Consider the following 21,838-nt stretch of genomic DNA (forward strand, 5'->3'; position numbering starts at 1 on the left):
GGTTCCTCTGTCCCTGGCATTTTTCAGGCAAGAATCCTGGAGTGGGTTGCCATGTCCTCCTCCTGGGGATCTTCCCGACCCAGGATTCCAGCCTGAATATCCTGTGTCTCCTGCAAAGCAGGCGGATTCTTTACCTGCTAACCCATCAGTAATATATAAGGTTCTATTTATTATTAATAGTTTGTCAGAATTTATTATCCATTCTGAGTTAATGTCCACTAGTTTTCTCCTCTAGATTTTGGTGCTAGTACAAACAGGACTGCATTCTTATACCTTTCTTTACATACCAGGGTATAATGTTTCCCTATGCCTGCGTATATAAAAATTGAGCCTTAGGGTCACCACGTGAACTTTACAGACTAAGACAAAATGCTTTCCAAATTAAGCCAAATAAATAATCCCAGCAACTGTTGTGTGTTTTCTAGGGTTGCACATCTAAAATTCAATTGGTACTATTCTTTCTCAGTTTTAAAATTGCTGGCTGTGCCAGGTGGCATGTGGTTTACTAGTACCCTGAACAGGGCTAGAACCAGCGCCCTCTGCAGGGAAGCCCAGCATCTTAACCACTAGACCTCCATGGAAGTCCTGGCACTGAATGTTCGTTAACCTTTGCTAGTCTATTAGGATAAAATAGCATATCACTCTAGTTTTAGTTTGCATTTGTATGATTTTACAGTTTAGTTCAGTTCAGTCACTCAGTCGTGTCCAACATTTTGTGATCCCATGGACTGTAGCACACCAGGCATCACTGTCCGTCACCAACTCCCAAAGCTTGCCATCGACTTGGTGATTCCATCCAACCATCTCATACCCTGTCACCCACTTCTCCTGCCTTCAATCTTTCCCAGGAACAGGGTCCTTTCCAATGAGTCAGGGCTTCATATCAGGTGATCAAAGTATTGGAGCTTTAGCTTCAGCATCAGTCCTTCCAATGAATATTCAGAACTGATTTCCTCTAGGATTGACTGGTTTCATCTCTTTGCAGTCCAAGAGGCTCTCCAGCACCACAAGAGTCTTCCCCAACACCACAGTTCAGAAGCATCAATTCTTTGGTTCTCAGCTTCATTTATGGTCCAACTCTCACATCCACACATGACTACTGGAAAAACCATAGTTTTGACTGGACAGACCTTTATCAGCAATGTCTCTGCTTTTTAATATGCTATAGGTTTGTCATAGCTTTGCTTTCAAGGAGCAAACATCTTTTAATTTCATGCCTGCAGTCACCATCTGCAGTGATTTGGGAGCCCAAGAAAATAAAACCTTTCATTGTTTCCAATTTCTCCTCATCTATTTGCCATGAAATGATGGGATTGGATGCTATGATCGTATGATTAAAAACTAAGAAGCCAAGCTTGAAGAACTTAAAAAGACCTCAGTAAAATAGCAAGGAGGGACTTTTAGGGGAGGGAGAAGTATTCTGTGTCTTGGTTGTCATGCCATCTATCGATACAGGTGCAAAATCTCGTCAAAAAGTATTGAAACATATACTCAAATTGGGTGCATTTTATTGCAGAGTTGTTGCTTTTAAAGCTTGTGTAATCATAGTATTCAGGACCTAGGGAGTTGCTGAGTTTCTTGCTCAGCTCCTCTGGCAGGGACAGCGGAGAGAAGCAGCCATGAACCCCTAAGGAGTCCCTGGGTCTGGATCAATGAATGTGCTGAGCAAGGTGATCAGGGTGCCTCTGCTGATTATTTCTGAACCACAGTTTTGCCAAGTGAAAAGCTCAAAATTACACTTCTTAATAAAGATTGTTAGGAACCCAGGAAGGTCACATCCTGTGTCTCTTTTGCCAGATACCCTGCAAACTAGGGAATCTGAGTCCCCTTACAGCTTTCTTTCCCACCCTTGGATTTTTGTTCCCACCAGCTGTTTTCCACTTCCCCTTCTGCTCATCCTGTGTAGCCATTTACAGATTTTTTCCTTTTGCTTTATGCTCTTTTAAGGTGGATTTCTGGTAGTTCCCACCCTCCTAGGACATCACTGATTTCCTGAGCTGGGTCCACGGTGAGTTTGTGTTCGAAGAAGAGCTGACGCGCAGCACTGTGGACTGGCTGCTGGCACAGAAATACAGAGCCGAGTCCGCTGCTTTGGCAGAGTTGATTTCCAGGCTGCAGGGCGAGTTTTGGGGCCACGGAGCCAAAAACAGCTGTTGAAATACTTCTGTATCTTCCACAATGTCTTGATTCTTTAAGTAAGCCAAAAATTCAAATGCTCCTTCTGGCTTCTTGCGATACCAGTAAACATTAATATGTCCTTTATTGGGGACACAATCCATCTTTGTTTTCTGGCCTTTTCCTTTGATAAGATGACCTGGACTGTGGATGACCTTAGTGTCCACGGAGCCTGTAAGGAATGAGACAGTAAGTGCAATGAAAGCCCAGCAGAAAGGCTGATTTTGCAGCCTCGTGAAAGTCCTGAGATTGGGATCCAACAACTTCACAAGAGGGACTTACCTGCTCCCCAGAAGAAAAAAAAAGCTGCACAGCACAGGAGGCTGAAGCACATGTCTGGCTCAGGGAGAAAGCAGGGCAGTGACTTTTCCCCTAAGGTGCTCATCCCCCTTCAGCAACTCCTTGTGACGTGGTGGGTTCATGTGGTCATTATAGCCCCTGTGTACATGAGTCTCTAACATTTCATAGACTGGGAGGGCAGAGAAAGCTGGGGAAACAACTAGTTTGAATTTGAAACTGCTTTATTTTTCTCTTTTCCTGATTCTTCTCTCTCATCAGTCTTTAAAGAATAGAAGTCATTTCACATCAGTGATTTATTTTCTTTTTTAACTTGTCAATTTGCCTTTTCCCCTCCTCCCTTCCCTCTTAGGCCATGAACGATACACTTTGCTATACAAAATCATATAGCAGCTACTTTACATTAAAAAAATAAATGTTGAGCTCTACAAATATTTGTGATGAACATGCAATACATCTAGAGAAATAACAAAATGAATGATCTTGCCTGGAACAATCAGTTTAGGAAACAGACTTACACTGAGAATTTTCAAGTCTCCGTGTTATTTTTCTGGATTCTTATCTTTCTTTCTCTACCTGTCTTGGTAATCGTAACATTATCTTCCCTATTCTCTCTCTTTGCCTAAATTTCAGTGACTTTCATCAAGTTTCATGGGAATACCTTTTGTGATTTTGAGTAGTGTGGCATTGAATACATAGATGATAGTACAAAAACAGGAATACTCTTTCTATTGGTTTAGCTTATTCATGATCGTGGTGTATAGCTTCACTTGTTTCAGGTTTTATAAATGTTTTCCCTAAAATGTGATACTTTTCTGAATTAAGTCATCATTTACCTAATAGATTTTTAATGTGTTTTATATGTTGTTATAATTTGTAAATGGTCTCTCTCCTTAAAAAACATATTTTTGACTGTTTTTTGCTAATATATGGAAATAAATTGACTTTTTAAGTTTATGTTAAATTCAGTCAATTTATTAAATTTGTTGTTATTAATAATGCAATTCTTCTTTAGATTCCTTTGGTTCTTCTCAATTTTCCATCTGTCTTTAATCATTTATTCGCTCCTTTCCTCATTCTCACCATTTTTCTAGTCCATTGGCTAGATATTCAGCACAATCATGACAGAAATAGTGGCGGACTTCATTTACTTTCTTGTCAATTCTGTTTGACCCAGAGAGCTACAGGTAGTAGATATGTGGTAGATGCTATGGAGGGTTAAAAAGTGTAAGATTAGGTCCTGCTATTAGAGGAGTTCGGAGAAGGCGATGGCACCCTACTCCAGTACTCTTGCCTGGAAAATCCCATGGACGGAGGAGCCTGGTAGGCTGCAGTCCATGGGGTTGTGAAGATCGGACACGACTGAGCGACTTCACTTTCACTTTTCACTTTCATGCATTGGAGAAGGAAAAGGCAACCCACTCCAGTAGTCTTGCCTGGAGAATGCCAGGGACGGGGGAGCCTGGTGGGTTGCCGTCTATGGGGTCACACAGAGTCGAACACGACTGAAGCGACTTAGCAGCAGCAGCAGCCCGAAACTGTTAGGTTCGGATACAGATTTTCTCTGAGAATTTTTAAGTCCCCGTGTTATTTTTCCAGATTTTATCATTCTTTGTCTACCAGGTTTTGGAAAACACAATCCCAAAGTCCAGTGTTTACTCACTTTCGTTCCATTTTCAGTTTTAACTTGTGTAAGAATCTGTAAATTATATTTTAATCAGTGTTTTATGTCTTTGAAATTTATCTAAGGGATTCATTCTGTCTATACTTTTTCTGTGTCATATTTTTATTCACTTTTATGTCTGTGATAATAATTTATGTTTTTGCAGATAATTTTATATAATTCACTTTCGCTAATATGTGCTTGCCTGCTCATTCCCTCAGTCGTGTCTGACTCTTTGTGACCCCATGGATTGTAGCCCACCAGGTTCCTCTGTCCCTGGCATTTTTCAGGCAAGAATCCTGGAGTGGGTTGCCATGTCCTCCTCCAGGGGATCTTCTCCAACCCAGGGATCCAACCTGCATCTCCTGTGTCTCCTGCAAAGCAGGCGGATTCTTTACCTGCTAACCCATCACTAATATGTAAGGTTCCATTTATTATTAACAGTCAGAATTTATTATCCATTCTGAGTTCATGTCCACTAGTTTTCTCCTCTAGATTTTGGTGCTAGTACAAACAGGACTTCATTCTTATACCTTTCTTTACATACCAAGGTATAATATTTCTCTTTACCTGGGAATATAAAAATTGAGCCTTAGGGTCACCATGTCAACTTTACATTCTAAGACCAAATGCTTTCCAAATTAAAATGAAGTCGCTCAGTTGTGTCTAACTCTCTGTAACCCATGGACTGTAACCCGCCAGGCTCCTCCGTCCATGGAATTTTCCAGGCAAGAATACTGGAGTGGTTTGCCATTTCCTTCTCCAGGGGATCTTCCCAACCCAGGGATTGAACTCTGGTCTCCAGCATTGCAGGCAGATGCTTTACCATCTGAGCCATGAGGGTAGCCCCAGGGAAGCTCCAAATTAAGCCAGATAAATAATCCCAACAACTGTTGTGTGTTTTCTAGGGTTGCACATCTAAAATTCAATTGGTACTATTCTTTCTAATTTTTTACATTTCTGGCTGTGCTCAGTGGCATGCAGTTTATTAGTACCCTGAACAGGAATAGAACCAAGTCCCCCTCCCCACCCCCACCCCACCCTCACCCTCACTCCCGCCCCCTGCCGCAGGGGAAGCCCAGAATCTTAACCACTAGATGGCCATGGAATTCCTGTCATTTATGGTCTTTTAACTTTGCCAGTCTATTAGGATAAAATGGTGTATCACTCTAGTTTTAGTTAGCATTTTTATGATTTTTCAGTTTAGATCAGTTCAGTCACTCAGTCATGTCTGACTCTTTGTGACCCCATGGACTGCAGCACACCAGGCTTCCCTGTCCATCACCAACTCCTGGAGCTTGCTCAAACTCATGTCCATTGAGTTGGTGATGCCATCCAACCATCTCATCCTCTGTCATCCCCTTCTTCTCCAGCCTTCAATCTTTCCCAGCATCAGGGTCTTTTGCAATGAGTCAGGGCGTCATATCAGGTGGCCAAAGTGTTGGAGCTTCAGCTTCAACATCAGTCCTTCCAATGAATATTTGGGACTGATTTCCTATACAATTGACTGGTTTGATCTCCTTGCAGTCCAAGAACTCTCAAGAGTCTTCCCCAACACCACAGTTCAAAAGCATCAGTTCTTTGGTGCTCAGCCTTCTTTATGGTCCAACTCTCACAACCATACATGACTACTGGAAAAACCATAGCTTTGACTAGACAGAGCTTTGTTGGCAAAGTAAACGTCTCTGCTTTTTAATATGCTGTCTAGGTTGGTCATTCCTTTTCTTCCAAGGAGTAAGAGTCTTTTAATTTCATAGCTGCAGTCACTATCTGCTCTGATTTTGGAGCCCAGAAAATAAGGGTGTCATTATTTCCATTGTTTCCCATCTATCTGCCAGGAAGTGATGGGACCGGATGCCATGATCTTAGTTTTTTGAATGTTGAGTTTTAAGCCAAAGTTTTCACTCTCCTCTTTCATTTTCATCAAGAGGCTCTTTAGCTCCTCTTCAGTTTCTGCTATAAGGGTGGTATCATCTGCATATCTGAGGTTATTGATATTTCTCCCAGAAATTTTAACTTCAGCTTGTGCTTCATCCAGCCCAGCATTTCACATGATGTACTCTAAATATAAGTTAAATAAACAGGGTGAGAATCTACGGCCTTGATGTACTCCTTTCCCAATTTCAACCAGTCTCTTGTTCCATGTCCGGTTCTAACAGTTGCTTCTTGACACACATACAGGTTTCTTAGGAGGCAGATCAGGTGGTCTGGTATTCCCATTGCTTTCAGAATTTTCCACAGTTTGTTGTGATCCACACAGTGAAAGGCTTTAGCGTAGTCAGTGAAGCAGAAGTAGACCTTTTTCTATAATTCTCTCACTTTTTGGTTGAATATATTTTTTCTGTTTATAGGCCACTAGTGTTTTTAGCACACTGCCGTTTGACCATATTTCTTTTTGAATGTTCAGCTATTACTTACTTGTAACAATTCCTTACATATTCCTGATAGCAAACTTTGTCATTTACACGTGCTGCTAATATCTGTTCAATCAGTGGCTTGTCTTTCACTCTTTGTAATGCCTTTTTTTTTTTTTTTTTTAGTTGGTATTCCTAATTTAGTTGAGTCTACATTCTCTTTGGGGAGGGTATACATTTAATTCTTTATAATTATGTTCTTGTACCCCAAGATCATAAAGATATACTTACCAGTTATTTACCAGACAGCTAACATTTTAAAGTTGTGTGTAAGCATTTGATTCTTTAATAATAATTATTTTTGCTTAGGCTGTGAAAATGAATTTAAGTTCATCCTTATTTCTGTGGATAACAGCTTGTCAAGAAGAACACTGCATTATTCCCCTGCAAACCTCCAGTGAGGGCTCTATCATATATAAAATGCCTACTTAAACACCAGTTCAGTTCAGTCGCTCAGTCATGTCCGACTCTTTGCGACCCCATGAATCGCAGCACACCAGGCCTCCCTGTCCATCACCAACTCCCAGAGTACACCCAAACCCATGTCCATCGAGTCAGTGATGCCATCCAACCATCTCATTCTTTGCCGTCCCCTTCTCCTCCTGCCCTCATTCTTTCCCAGCATCAGGGTCTTTTCAAATGAGTCAGCTCTTCACATCATGTGGCCAAAGTATTGAGTTTCAGCTTTAGCATCAATCCTCCCAGTGAACACTTAGGACTGATCTCCTTTAGAATGGACTGGTTGGATCTCCTTGCAGTCCAAGGGACTCTCAAGAGTCTTCTTCAACACCACAGTTCAAAAGCATCGATTCTTCTGAGCTCAGCTGTCTTTATAGATCAGCTCTCACATCCATACATGACGACTGGAAAAACCACAGCCTTGATTAGACAGACCTTTGTTGGCAAAGTAATGTCTGTGCTTTTTAATATGCTGTCTCAGATCAGATCAGATCAGTCGCTCAGTCGTGTCTGACTCTTTGCAACCCCATGAATTGCAGCTCGCCAGGCCTCCCTGTCCATCACCAACTCCCAAAGTTCACTGACACTCACGTCCATCGAGTCAGTGATGCCATCCAGCCATCTCATATGCTGTCTAGGTTGGTCATAACTTTCCTTCCAAGGAGTAAGCGTCTTTTAATTTCATGCCTGCAATCACCATCTGCAGTGATTTTGGAGCCCAAACAAATAAAGTCTGACACTGTTTCCACTGTTTCTCCATCTATTTCCCATGAAGTGATGGGACCAGATGCCATGATCTTCATTTTCTGAATGTTGAGCTTTAAGCCAACTTTTTCACTCTCCTCTTTCACTTTCATCAAGAGGCTCTTTAGTTCTTCAGTTTCTGCCGTAAGGGTGGTGTCATCTGCATATGTGAGGTTATTGATATTTCTCCCGGCAATCTTGATTCCAGCTTGTGCTTCTTCCAGCCCAGCATTTCTCATCATGTACTCTGCATAGAAGTTAAAATAAGCAGGGTGACAATATGCAGCCTTGACGTACTCCTTTTCCTATTTGGAACCAGTCTGTTGTTCCATGTCCAGTTCTAACTGTTGCTTCCTGACCTGCATACAGGTTTCTCAAGAGTCAGGTCAGGTGGTCTGGGATTCCCATCTCTTTCAGAATTTTCCGCAGTTTATTGTGATTGACACAGTCAAAAGCTTTGTCATAGTCAATAACACAGAAATAGATGTTTTTCTGGAACTCTCTTGCTTTTTCGATGATCCAGCTTAAACTTGCTCCCCTTTTAAATCCATGATTTTCGTTTGTCTGTTTATTTATGCCTTTTTCATTATCCTAAATTAAGAAATGATTTGATAGTTCAAGGAGAAATCACCTTATTTTGTCCCTGTTCAACATTATTTTCTCTTTTCTGTGTTGACCACTAAAATTTCAGATGACTTTCGTCAGATTTCATGAAAATATCTTTCGTGATTTTGATCAGCCCTGAACAAACAGTTGATAGTGAAGAATTAGGAATACTCTTACCATCGGTTTTACTGATTCATGATCATGGTGTACATTTTCACTAATTTCAGATTTTTTAAATGTTTTCCTCTAAAATGTAATCCTTTTCTGAATTACAGTCTCATTTACCTTATAGATTTGTTTTTATGTATTTTATATGTTACATTAGAATTTTTAAATCATCTCTCTTTAAAAAACATTTTAACTGTTGATAACATATAGAATAAAACTTTTTATGTATATGTTAAATCAATAAGCTTTTTAAATCTGTTATTATTAATAATGCATTGCATCTTTAGATTCCTTTGGTTCTTCTTCTAAACTTGCCATCTGTGTTTTAAAACTTTTCTTCCCCTCCTTTTCTCATTCTCAGCCTTTTTTCTTGTTCTACTGGCTGGAATTTGGCAAAATCTTCACTAGAAATGCTAGAGCCATTCATTTACTTATTTATCAGTTATATTTGACTCAGAGAACTACAGGTACTAAATATGTGGTAGGTGCTATGAGGGTTACAAGGTATGAGATTACATCCTGCTATTAAAGGAGTTATCCACATGCCAAGTGAAAGTGAAAGTGATTGTTGGTCGTGTCTGACTCTTAGCCACCCATGGACTGTAGTCTGCCAGGCTCCTCTGTCCATGGAATTCTCGAGACAAGAATACCAGAGTGGGTTGGCTTGCCCTCCTCCAGGGGATCTTCCCTACCCAGAGATCAGACGAATGTCTCTTACATCTCCTGCATTGGCAGGCAGGTTCTTGACCACTAGTGCCACCAGGGAAGCACATCACTCTTCCGACTGGTATTGGCCCAGGTTCATCTTGGCTGACCCACATGAAGCCAAAACCCTAGATGCCCAGGTTTGCTGCAGAAAGTGAGAGTGAAAGTCGCTCAGTCATGTCCAACTCTTTGCGACCCCATGGACTATACAGTCATGGAATTCTCCAGGCCAGAATACTGGAGTGGGTCGTTCCCTTCTCTAGAGGATCTTCCCAAACCAGGGATCAAACCCAGGCCTCCCACATTGCAGGTGAATTCTTTACCAGCTGAGCCACCAGGGAAGCCCAAGAAGACTTGAGTGGGTAGCCTATGCCTTCTCCAGCAGATCTTCCCTACCCAGGAATTGAACTGCAGTCTCCTGTATTGCAGGCGGATTCTTTACCAGCTGAGCCACAAGGGAAGCCCATTTGCGTCAGGGAAGGGGTTTATTTGCAAAGGAATCAGGCAAAGAGATGAAAGATCCTCTGCCCATTTTAAAATTGTGTTGTTTGTGTTTTTCATATTGAGTTGCCTGACTGTTTATATATTTTGAATATTAAGGGTTTACTGATTATTTTGTTTGCATATATTTTCTTCCATTCAGCACGTTATCTTTTTCTTTCGTCAGTGGTTCTGTTTTGTTTGTTTGTTTTTGCTGTAAGAAGATTTTAAGGTTAATTCAATTGCATTTGCTTATTTTTGCTTTTGTTTTCCTTCCCCAGTGAGACAGATCTGAATATGCATTGCTACAATAGATGTCAAAGAGCGTTCTGACTGTGTTTTCTTCTAGGAGTTTTGCTGTTCCTGGCCTGCATATCAGTCTTTAATCCATTTGAGTTTATATAAGTGTGTGGGGTGTGAAAACGTTCTAATTCCATTCTTTTATGGAGCTGTCCAGTTTTACCAGTACTACTTATTGAAGACAATCTTTTCTAAACTGTATATTCTTGCATTCTTTGTCATAGTTTCACTGACCGTGTTTTCGTGGGTTTGTTTCTAGACTCTCGACTGTATGTCCATTTTTGTGGCATCACCATTCTGTTTTGATTATTATAGCTCTGTATTAATAATATTGACTGAAGTCAGAGAGTATGACACCTTTAGCTTTGTGGGCATTTTTTATTCTCTTGAATGCTCTTTACTATCTGGGGTCTTCTGTGTCTTTTGCATAAATTTTAGAACTATTTGTTCTAGTTCTGTGAAAATTGTAGTAGGCATTTCGATAGGGACTGCATTAAATCTGTAGTACAGACCTTTTAGCAATATTAATTTTAGAAATGGCCCATGAGAGGAACAAGAAATGAATTCACAGACTTGACCAGCGGAGATGCAACAACTGAAATTCTTCTTTGCAAGTCATGTGCTTTGCTGTCAAATAACTCCTTAAATATAGTTAACTCACTGGTTTATTTTCATAAGCAAAATGTATCTCTTCTTAACTCTTCCAGTATGGTTGAATTAATTTTACTTTAATTACTTTAAAGCAGAACAATATTAACAGGCACACAGGAAATGAGGCTACTCTTATGATCTCAGGTATGGTTGCTGGTGAACACTAATTTCTGGAGAAGGTGTTTTTCTATAATATATTGTGATTGAAACATCAATTGAGAAATGTAAAGACTAAATCAAAGTGGGATGATGCAAAGTCTTGGAAGAAATATTTTAATAAATAAATTCCATATGAGTATTAAAAAGTAAATTCATAATACGTGTCTTAAAAAATTTAGAGAAAAGTAAAAAAAAAATTTCAACAAAATATGTGCTAGACATAGTCAATAAAAAATATACAAAGCAATGATTCAGTTCAGTTCAGTTTAGTCGCTCAGTCGTGTCCAACTCTGTGACTCCATGATTTGCAGCACGACAGGCCTTCCTGTCCATCAGCAACTCCCGGAGTTCACTCAAACTCACATCCGTTGTGTTGGTGATGCCATCCAGCCATCTCATCCTCTGTCGTCCTTTTTCCTCCTGCCCCCAATCCCTCCCAGCATCAGAGTCTTTTCCAATGAGTCAACTCTTTGCATGAGGTAGCCAAAGTATTGGAGTTTCAGCATCAGCATCAGTCCTTCAAATGAATACCCAGGACTGATCTCCTTTAGGATGGACTGGTTGGATCTCCATGCAGTCTTCTCCAACACCACAGTTCAAAAACATTATTTCTTCAGTGCTCAGCTTTCTTCACAGTCCAGCTCTCACATCCATACATGACCACTGGAAAAACCATAGCCTTGACTAGACAGACCTTTGTTGGCAAAGTAATGTCTCTGCATTTTAATATGCTACAAAGCAATGGTAAAAGAAGTTACAAAGACCTTAGTAAAATAGCATGGAGGGATTTTGAGGGAGGGGGAAGTAGTCTGTGTCTTGATTCTCATGCTGGTTGCATGGGTTAAAAACTTGTCACAATGTACTGAAATACAGACGTAAATTGGTGCATTTTGTTTTGGTATGTTATGCCTCAAAGTTGCTTTTAAAAGTTGCACGATTGCAGGAATCTGGTTGAAGGGAGATGCTGATTTTTCTGCTCAGTTGCTCTGTCAGGGACAGATGAGAAGCAGCCAAGAACCCTGAGGAGTCTCTGGGTCTGGAGCAATGAGTGTACTCAGCCAGGTCATCAGGGTCCCCACAGAAGACAGGTGACCTGCGGATTATCCCTATGTCTGAAGCCACAGTTTTGCCAGGTGAAAAGCACGAAACTGCATGTTTTAATCGGAGAAGGCAATGGCACCCCACTCCAGTACTCTTGCCTGGAAAATCCCATGGATGGAGGAGCCTGGTAGGCTGCAGTCCATGGGGTCGCTGAGGGTTGGACACAACTGAGTGACTTCACTTTCACTTTTCACTTTCATGCATTGGAGAAGGAAATGGCAACCCACTCCAGTGTTCTTGCCTGGAGAATCCCAGGGATGGGGGATGCACAGAGTCGGACACGACTGAAGTGACTTAGCAGCATGTTTTAATAAAGATGGTTAGAAACCCATCAAGGCCACATCCTGTGTCTCCTTTGCCAGATACTCTGCAAACTGGGGAATCCGAGACCCCTTACAGCTTCCTGCCCCACCCTTGGGTTTGTGTTCCCACCAGCTGTTTTCCACCTCCCCTTCTGCTCGTCCTGTGTGGCCATTTACAGGTTTTTCCTTCTGCTTTATGCTCTTTCAAGGTGGGTTTCTGTTAATTCCTACCCTCCTACAACACCACTGATTTCCTGAGCTGGGTCCACGGTGAGTTTGTGTTCTAAGAAGAGCTGACGCGCAGCACTGTGGACTGGCTGCTGGCACAGAAATACAGAGCCGAGTCCGCTGCCTCGGTGGAGTTGATTTCCAGGCTGCAGGGTGAGTTTTGGGGGCACTCAGCTGAAAATTGCTGTTTGAACATGGCTGTATCTTCTGTAATTTTTCCATTCAACAAATAAACCAAAAACTCAAATGCTTCCAGCTTCTTGCGATACCAGTAAACAGAAGCGTGTCCTCTTACGGGGACACAATCCATCTTTGCTTTCTGGTCTTTTCCTTTGACCAGATGACCTGGACTCTGGGTGACCTCAGTGTCCATAGAGCCTGTAAGGAAAGAGAAAGTTCACAAAAAGCTGTAGAGGGAGCCTGATTTGGCAGCCATAGGAGAAAGTCCAATACATTTGCCTCACCTGCTCCCCAGAGAAAAAGAGCCACCCAGCACAGGAGGCTGAGGCTCATGGCTGACTCCAGGAGAAAGCAAGGCAGCGATGTTTCCTCTCAGGCGCCTCAACCCCCTTCAGCACCTCCTTGTGACGTGGTCACTTCCTGTGGTCCTCACAGTTCCCGGGTACCTGAGACTATAATATTTCATAGGCTGACAGGACAAGGAAAGCTGTGAAATAATCAGTATGCATTCCAACCTGCTTTGACTTTCTGTTTCCTGATTCTGCTCTTCCATCACTTCTTTAAATATAAAGTCATTTCTCATGAATAATTTATTTGCTTTTTAAATGTGTCCATTTGCCCCCTCTCCTCCTCCCTTCCCTCTGAGATAATGAACCATGTAACTTGCAGTATGTCAATCATAACTTCTACTGCACTTACAAAGTGGGATAGCAGCTACTTTATGTTAGCAAACCAAATTTTGAACTATACAAAAGAAATATTTGTGATGAACCTGCAATAGATCGAGTCAAATAATAAAATGAATGATCTTGCCTGAAGCAATCAGTTTGGGAGGTAGATTTTCCCAGAGAATTTTTAAGTCCTTGTTGTTTTTCTGGATTTTACCATTCTTTTCTACCAGGTCTAGGTAACCATAATCCCGAAGTTCAAATTTTTACTCACTTTCTATTACCACTTTTAGATTTATGTAAGAATCTGTAAATTATTTATTCATCAGTGTTTTATGTCTTCGAAAATTATCTAAGGGGTTCATTCTGTTTATACTTTGTTCCGGTAATGTTCTTTTTTATTCAATAGTGTGTCTGGGCCAATAATTCATGTTTTGCACATAATTTTAGATAATTCAACTTCATTAATAACTAGAATTACATTTATTAGTTTGTCAGAAATTATTATGCATTCTCCAATTTATTCACAGTAGTTTTTTCTTCTAGATTTTGGTACTAGTACAAACGGGACTACATTCTCATACCTTTCTTTATAAAACAAGTTGTAAGATTTCTTTATACCTGGGAATATAAAAATTGAGCCTTAGGGTCACCACGTTAACTTTACATACTAAGACAAAATGCTTTCCAAGTTAATTAACTCAAATCATCTCAAGAACAGTTTGTTGTGTGTTTTCTAGTGTTAGACATCTAGGACTCAATTGGCACAATTCTTTTGCCAGTCTATTAGGATAAAATGGTATCTGACTGTAGTCTTAGTTTGCACTTTTTATGATTGTTAAGGAGGTTGAATATATTTTTTTCTGTTTATAGGCCACTAGTGTTTTCTGTAGGCTGCAGTCCATGGAGTCGCGAAGTCGGACACGACTGAGTGACTTCACTTTCACTTTTCACTTTCATGCATTGGAGAAGGAAATGGCAACCCACTGCAGTGTTCCTGCCTGGAGAATCCCAGGGACGAGGGAGCCTGGTGGACTGCCGTCTATGAGGTCGCACAGAGTCGGACACGACTGAAGCAACTTAGCAGCAGCAGCAGTGTTTTATGTACACTGCTATGCCCGTATTTCTTTTTGGTTTGGTAGCTATTACTTCGGAGAAGGCAATGGAACCCCACTCCAGTACCCTTGCCTGGAAAATCCCATGGACGGAGGAGCCTGGTGGGCTGCAGTCCATGGGGTCGCGAGGAGTCGGACACGACTGGTCGACTTCACTTTCACTTTTCACTTTCATGCATCGGAGAAGGAAATGGCAACCCACTCCATTGTTCTTGCCTGGAGAATCCCAGGGACTGGGGAGCCTGGTGGGCTGCCGTCTATGGGGTTGCGCAGAGTTGGACAAGACTGAAGCGACATAGCAGCAGCAGCAGCAGCAGCTATTACTTATTTGTAACAGTTCCTTACATATTCTGGTTACCAAATTTTGTCAGTTACATTTGTTACTAATACCTTTTGATTTTGTGGCTTGTGTTTCACTCTTTGTAATTTTTAAAAACTATGTTTATGTATCTCTTTGGCTGTTCAGGGTCTTGGCTGTGGCACACAGGCTCACTGTTGCAGCCTATGGGGTCTAGTTCCCTGGCCAGGGATGGAACCTGGGCCCCCTGCACTGAGAACACCGAGTCTTAGCCAACGGACCCCAGGAGAGTGCTGCAGTGTTTTTATTGATGCTTCTAATTTAGTTGGGTCTACATTCTTGTTGTGGAGTGTACACCTTTACTTCTTTATAAGCAATGCTTTCATACTCCAAGGTCATAAAGATAAATTCACAAGTTATTTTTCAAACAGCTGACATTTTGAATGTTGAACTAAAGCATTTAATTCTTTTATAATGTATGGAATTTTAATGTTAAAGATGTTTTATAACAACTTGTCCCAGAAGAACATTTTGTGTAGTGCCTTATTCCTCTGCATACATGCAGTGATGGCTCTATCATATATAAAATGCCTACATAAGCATGCTGCCCTTTCAAGTTATGATTTTCCGTTTGTAAATTCTTATGCCTTTTTCATTGTCCTAAATTAGAAAATGGTTTTTAATTCAAAGAAGAACCTCGTTTTCTACTTGTTCAATATTACCTTCCTTATTCTCTTTATTCCACATAAATTTCAGTTCGCTTTCATCAAATTTCATGAAAATACCTATTGTGATTTTGTTTTGTGCTGCATTGAATTCATAGATAATAGTGCAGAAACACTACGGGTTTAATTTTTTTCATGATCATGGTATAAATCTTCACTTATTTCAGATTTTTAAAATGTTTTCCTTTAAGATTTAATATTTTTCTGTATTAAAGTCTCATTTACCTAATCAATTTGTTTTTATGTATTTTATGTTATTTTAACATTTGTAAATGGTCTCTCCCTAAAAATATTTTTGACTGTTTGTTGCTGGAATACAGAAATAAACTGACTTTTTATATTCATGTTAAATTCAGTACTTATTAAATTTATTGTTGTTAATAATGAAATACTTCTCTAGATTCCTTTGGTTCTTCTAAATTTGCCATCTGTCCTTAATCACTTTTTTCCCTCCTTTTCTTATTCACACTCTTTTCTCTTGTTCTGCTGGTTTGAAATTCAGCACAATCTTGACTAGAAATTGTGGTCACATTCATTTACTTATTCATCAGCTATGTTTGACATAGACAACTACAGATACTGGATATGTGGTAGATGCTATGGGGGTTACAAAGTGTAACATTAGATCTTACTATTAAAGGAGTTCCTGGCGTGCCAGGATATCCGCATCATTATCCCCAATGCTGCTGGACCAGGTTCATCTTGGCTGACCCACAGGAAGACAAAACACTAGATGCCCATGTTTGGAGCAAGAAGAGGTTTGTTTGCAAGGCAACCAAGCAAGGAGATGAGAGATCTTATGCCCAATTTGTAATTGGGTTGTTTTGTGGTTTTTAAATTGAGTTGCCTGAACTGTTTAGATATTTTGGATATTAATGCTTTACTGGTGTTATTTTTTGCAAATATTTTCTTCCATTCATCAGGTTGGATTTTTTTTCGACAACTTTTTTTGTCTCTTCTTTTTTCTGTGAGATTTTAATCTTGATTAGGTCCCCTTTGTTTATTTTTGCTTTTGTTTCTTTTCTTTGTAGAGACAGATCAAAAGAAACACTGCTACAATAGATGTCAAAGGATGTTCTGCCTGGGTTTTCTTCTGGGAGTTTTATGGTTTCCAGCCTTACACGTTGGTCTTTAATCCATTTTGAGTTTATATTTGTGTGTGGGGTGTGAAATGTCCTAACTTCATTCCGTTATGTAGTTGTCCAGTTTCACTAGTCCTGCTTATTGAGGAGGAAGTTGTTTCCAAACTGTATATTCCTGCATTCTTTGCCGTAGTTGAACTGACCATACAAGCCTGGGTTTATTTCTGGGCTCCCTGTTCTGTGTCCATTTTTGCACCCATTCCATTCTGTTTTGATTATTACAGCTTTGAGCATTCACTGACATCAGAGATTGTAGTATCTCTAGCTTTGTTCTTTTTTCTCTTGATTGCTTTCACTATCTGGGGTCTTACGTGGTGTCATACCAATTTTAGAACTATTTGTTTTAGTTCTTTTCATAGGCACTTTGACAGAGACTGCAGTAAATCTGTAGTACAGACCTTTTAACAATATTAATTGTGGAATTGGCTGATGGGAAAAATAAGAAATGTATTCACAGGCTTGACCAGCAGAGAGGCAGGCTCCACATTTTTCTTTGCAAATCATGTGCTTTGTCAAATATTCTCCTTAATTATTCTTAACTCTCCAGCTTATTTTCATAAGCAAAATATATTTCTTCTTAACTTTAACAATGCGTTTGATTTAGTCTCTTTTACTTTAAAGCAGAGCAGTCCTAACAGTTGGGCACACAGAAAATGAGGCTACTTTTGTGATTTCAGTTTTGGCTGCTGGTAAACACTAACTTCTGGCAAAGGTCCTTTTCTATAAACCTCTATACTGAGGTTGAGACATCAACTGAGAAATGTAAAGACTAAATCAAAGTAGAAAAATATCAAGTCTTTGCAGAAAATATTTTAATAAATAAATTCCTTATGAGTATTAAAAAGTACATTCATAATATATCTCTTAAAACAATTTCAGGGAAAACTAAGAAAAATTCAACAAAATATGTGCAGAACATGATTGATTAAGAAAAATATACAAAGCAATAGTGAGAGAAGTTAAAAGGACCTCAGTAAAATGCCATGGGGGATGTTTTGGGAAAGGGGAAACGTTTCGTGTCTTGATTGTCATGCTGGTTACATGGGTGTAAAAACTTGTCAAAATACATCAATATGTGCCTAAAATGGGTGTATTTTGTTGTGGGTATGTTATGCCTCAAAGATGCTTTTAAGAGTTGCACGATTGCAGGAATCTGGACACAGGGAGTTGCTGAGTTTCTTGCTGAGATTCTCTGGCAGGGACAGCTGAGAGAAGCGGTGATGGACCCTGAGGAGTCTCTGGGTCTGGATCCATGAATGTGCAGAGCCGGGTGATTAGGGTGCCTGGGGAAGACAGATGACCTGCCGATTATCCTTAGTCCTGAAGGCACAGCTTTATCAGGTGAAAAACACAGAACTACATGTTTTAATAAGACTGTTATTAATCCACCAAGGTCACAACCTTTGTCTCCTTTGCCAGATACCCTGCCAGCTGGGGAATCTGAGACCCCTTACAGCTTCCTGCCCCACCCTTGGGTGTGTGTTCCCACCAGCTGTTTTCCATCTCCCCTTCTGCTCATCCTGTGTGGTCATTTACAGATTTTTTCCTTCTGGCTAATGCGCTTTCAAGGTGGGTTTCTGTTAGTTCCTACCCTCCTACGACACCACTGATTTCCTGAGCTGGGTCCACAGTGAGTTTGTGCTCTAAGGAAAGCTGACGCGCAGCACTGTGGACTGGCTGCTGGCACAGAAGTACAGAGCCGAGTCCGCTGCCTCGGTGGACTTGATTTCCAGGTTGCAGGGTGAGTTTTGGGGGCACTCAGCTGAAAATCGCTGTTTGAACATGGCTGTATCTTCCACAGTGTCTTGCTTCTGAAAGTAAACCAAAAATTCTAATGCTTCTTCCAGCTTCTTGTGATACCAGTAAACGTAAGAGTGTCCTTTTATGGGGACACAATCCATCTTTGCTTTCTGGTCTTTTCCTTTGACCAGATGACTGGGACTCTGGGTGACCTCAGTGTCCATGGAGCCTGTAAGAAAGAGAGAGAAAGTGCAGCGAAAGCCCAGGAGAAAGCCTGATTTTGTAGCCACAGGAGAAAGTCCAGAAACTGGAATCCAATAAATTCACCTCACCTGCTCCCCAGAAGAAAAAAAATGCCGCACAGCACAGAAGGCTGAAGCACATGGCTGGCTCAGGGAGAAAGCAGGGCAGCGACTTTTTCTCTAAGGCTCCTCATCCCCCTTCAGCACCTGCTTGTGACGTGATTACTTTTCGTGGTCATCATATGGAAAATGAGACTAACGTTGCACAGCCCGGGAGAGCAGAGCAAACTGGTTAAACTACTGGTGTGGATTTCAAAATGCTTTAATTTTCTTTCTCCTGATTCTGCTCATTCACTATTTCTTTAAAAATAAAAGTTATTTGCATATTAACAATTCATTTCCTTTTTTACCTTGTAGATTTGCCTCCTCCCTTCCCTCTCAGGCAATGAACAGCTTGCTGTTATCAATCATAGTTTCCACTGCACTTAAAAATATCATGTATCTGCCTCTTTAATTAAAAAATTAAATGTTGAACTTATGCAAAATAATATTTATGATGAATATGCAATGCATTTAGGGAAAAAACAAAGCAAATCCTCTTGTTTGAATCAATCAGCTTAGGAGTTAGATTATCACTAAGAATTTTTAAGCCCCTGTGTTATTTTTATAGACTTTATTGTTGTTTTTCTACCATGTCCATGTAACTACACTCCTGAAGTTCATATTTTTATTCACTTGCTTTTCATTACAGTTTTTCTCATTTATGTAAGAATCTGCAAATTTCGTATTAATCAGTGTTGTTTGGCTTTTAAATTTTTTGTGGGAGTTCTTTTTCTTGGCCATGCTCTTTTTTCATTCAACATACGCCTATGATATTAAATCATGTTGTCTCATGTAGTTTTAGATAAATCAGTTTCACTAATATGTAGGAGTCCATTTACTGGTTTGTCAGAATCTATTATCCATTTAACCTCATGCACCCTAGTTGTTGTTGTTGTTTTTTTACCCAGATTTTAACGCTACGACAAATAGGAGTGTATTCTTACACAATTCTTTACATACCTAGGTGTAAAGTTTCTCTATACCTGGGATTGTAAAAATTGAGCCTTAGGGTCACCATGTCTATTATACATAGCAAGTCAAAATGGTTTCCAAATTAATTAAGGAAATAAATAGTCCCACAACAGTTTATGAACTATATTCACATGTTTGTCATCTAGCACTCAATTGGCATGTACTGTTCTTTTAATTTTCTCAGTCTGTTAGGTTAAAGTTGTATCTCACTATAGCTTTAGCTTGCATTTTTATGACTGCGAAGGAGATTGATATTCTGAAGTAATACATTTATAGGCCACTGGTTCTTCTGTACATTGCTCTTTTCTCATAGTTTTGGTAGATTATCATTTATTTAAAACAGTTCTTCATATATCTCAGATACTAAACTTTGTCATTTACATGTATGCTAATATCTTTTCAATTTGTGACTTGTGTTTTAACTCTTTGTAAATTTTTTGTTGATATTTCTTATTTAGTAAAGTCTATCATTCTTTTTTTTGGAAGGTGTGAATTCTTTAATTCTTTATAAGCAATGTTTCCATAGCTCAAGTTCATAAAAATATATTCCTATAATATTTACCAAATAGTTAATAATTTAAATGTTGCATTTAAGCATTTAATCCTTTTAGAATTTTGTGTGTGTGTGTGCTTATGTTGTGAGAAAGAGTTTAGATTAATTTTTCTTCTTGTGGAGAACTACTTGTCCCAGAAGAACTTGTATATTGCATTACTCCCCTACATACCTGCAGTGGTAGCTTTACCATATATTCAGTTCAGTTCAGTTCAGTTCAGTCACTCAGTCGTGTCTGACTCTTTGCGACCCCATGAATCGCAGCACGCCAGGCCTCCCTGTCCATCACCAACTCCCAGAGTTCACTCAGACTCACATCCATCGAGTCAGTGATGCCATCCAGCCATCTCATCCTCTGTCATCCCCTTCTCCTGCCCCCAATCCCTCCCAGCATCAGAGTTTTTTCCAATGAGTCAACTCTTCTCATGAGGTGGCCAAAGTACTGGAGTTTCAGCTTCAGCATCATTCCCTCCAAAGAAATTCCAGGGCTGATCTCCTTCAGAATGGACTGGTTGGATCTCCTTGCAGTCCAAGGGACTCTCAAGAGTCTTCTCCAACACCACACTTCAAAAGCATCAATTCTTCAGCGCTCAGCTTTCTTCACAGTCCAATTCTCACATCTATACATGACCACTGGAAAAACCATAGCCTTGACTAGATGGACCTTTGTTGGCAAAGTAATGTCTCTGCTTTTTAATATGCTATCTAAGTTGGTCATAACTTTTCTTGCAAGGAGTAAGCTTCTTTTAATTTGATGGCTGCAGTCGCCATCTGCAGTGATTTTGGAGCCCCAAAAAATAAAGTCTGACACTGTTTCCACTGTTTCCCCATCTATTTCCCATGAAGTGACGGGACCAGATGCCATGATCTTCGTTTTCTGAATGTTGAGTTTTAAGCCAACTTTTTCACTCTCCTCTTTCACCTTCATCAAGAGGCTTTTTAGTTCCTCTTCACTTTCTGTCATAAGTGTGGTGTCATCTGCATATGTGAGGTTATTGATATTTCTCCCAGCAATCTTGATTCCAGCTTGTGCTTCTTCCAGCCCAGCATTTCTCATGATGTAGTCTGCATATATTAAGTGCCTATATATGCATAGCTAAAATGCATAGCTATTTTAAATTTATGATTTTCCATTTGTCCACTTACTTATACAAAATTATAAAATAATTTGATGATTAGATTGCAAATTCACATCACTTTGTAGTTCTTTAATATTATCTTGAGTATTCTTTCCTCTTTTTTCCACTTAAATTTTGACTACTTTTGTCAAATTTCATAAAATTCCTGTTGTGACTTTGTTTAGTGCTGTAGTGAATACATAGATGATAGTGCTGAAACTGGAATACTTTTAGTACTGGTTTAACTTATTCATGGACTTCCCTGGTGGCTCAGACGGTAAAGCGTCTGTCTCCAATGCATGAGACCTGGGTTTGATCCCTGGGTTGGGAAGATTCCCTGGAGAAGGAAATGGCAACCCACTCCAGTACTCTTGCCTGGAAAATCCCATGGACGGAGGAGCTGGGTGCAGGCTACTGTCCATGGGGTCGCAGAGAGTCAGGCATGACTGAGCAACTTCACTCAATTTAACTTCTTCATGATCACAGCATGTAACTTCACTTATTTCAGATTTTAAAATGCCTTCCTCTAAA

At 40.0% G+C, this 21,838-nt stretch overlaps 1 long non-coding RNA gene and 1 gene segment (V, D, J or C); one reads left to right on the forward strand and one right to left on the reverse strand.

Annotated features, from left to right (window-relative positions):
- The first annotated feature begins 375 nt into the window (after positions 1-375).
- Positions 376-21,838, forward strand: part of LOC147373625 (uncharacterized) — a 51,777-nt gene continuing 30,314 nt past the window's right edge. For both annotated transcript variants that reach the window (XR_015163130.1, XR_015163131.1), the window contains exons 1-2: positions 376-12,605; positions 14,174-18,321. This is a non-coding gene — a long non-coding RNA (uncharacterized LOC147373625). The remainder of the gene's footprint in view (positions 12,606-14,173; positions 18,322-21,838) is intronic.
- Positions 18,224-20,524, reverse strand: LOC147373626 (T cell receptor beta variable 16-like). The segment is given in 2 exon segments: positions 18,224-18,549; positions 18,653-20,524. Coding segments are annotated over 2 exon segments (378 nt in total).

This window comes from Bos grunniens, chromosome 4 (assembly GCF_055505025.1).
Source record: "Bos grunniens cultivar Pamir isolate PY7600 chromosome 4, Bosgru_T2T1.0, whole genome shotgun sequence".
In the NCBI taxonomy this organism is placed as follows: Eukaryota; Metazoa; Chordata; class Mammalia; order Artiodactyla; family Bovidae; genus Bos; species Bos grunniens.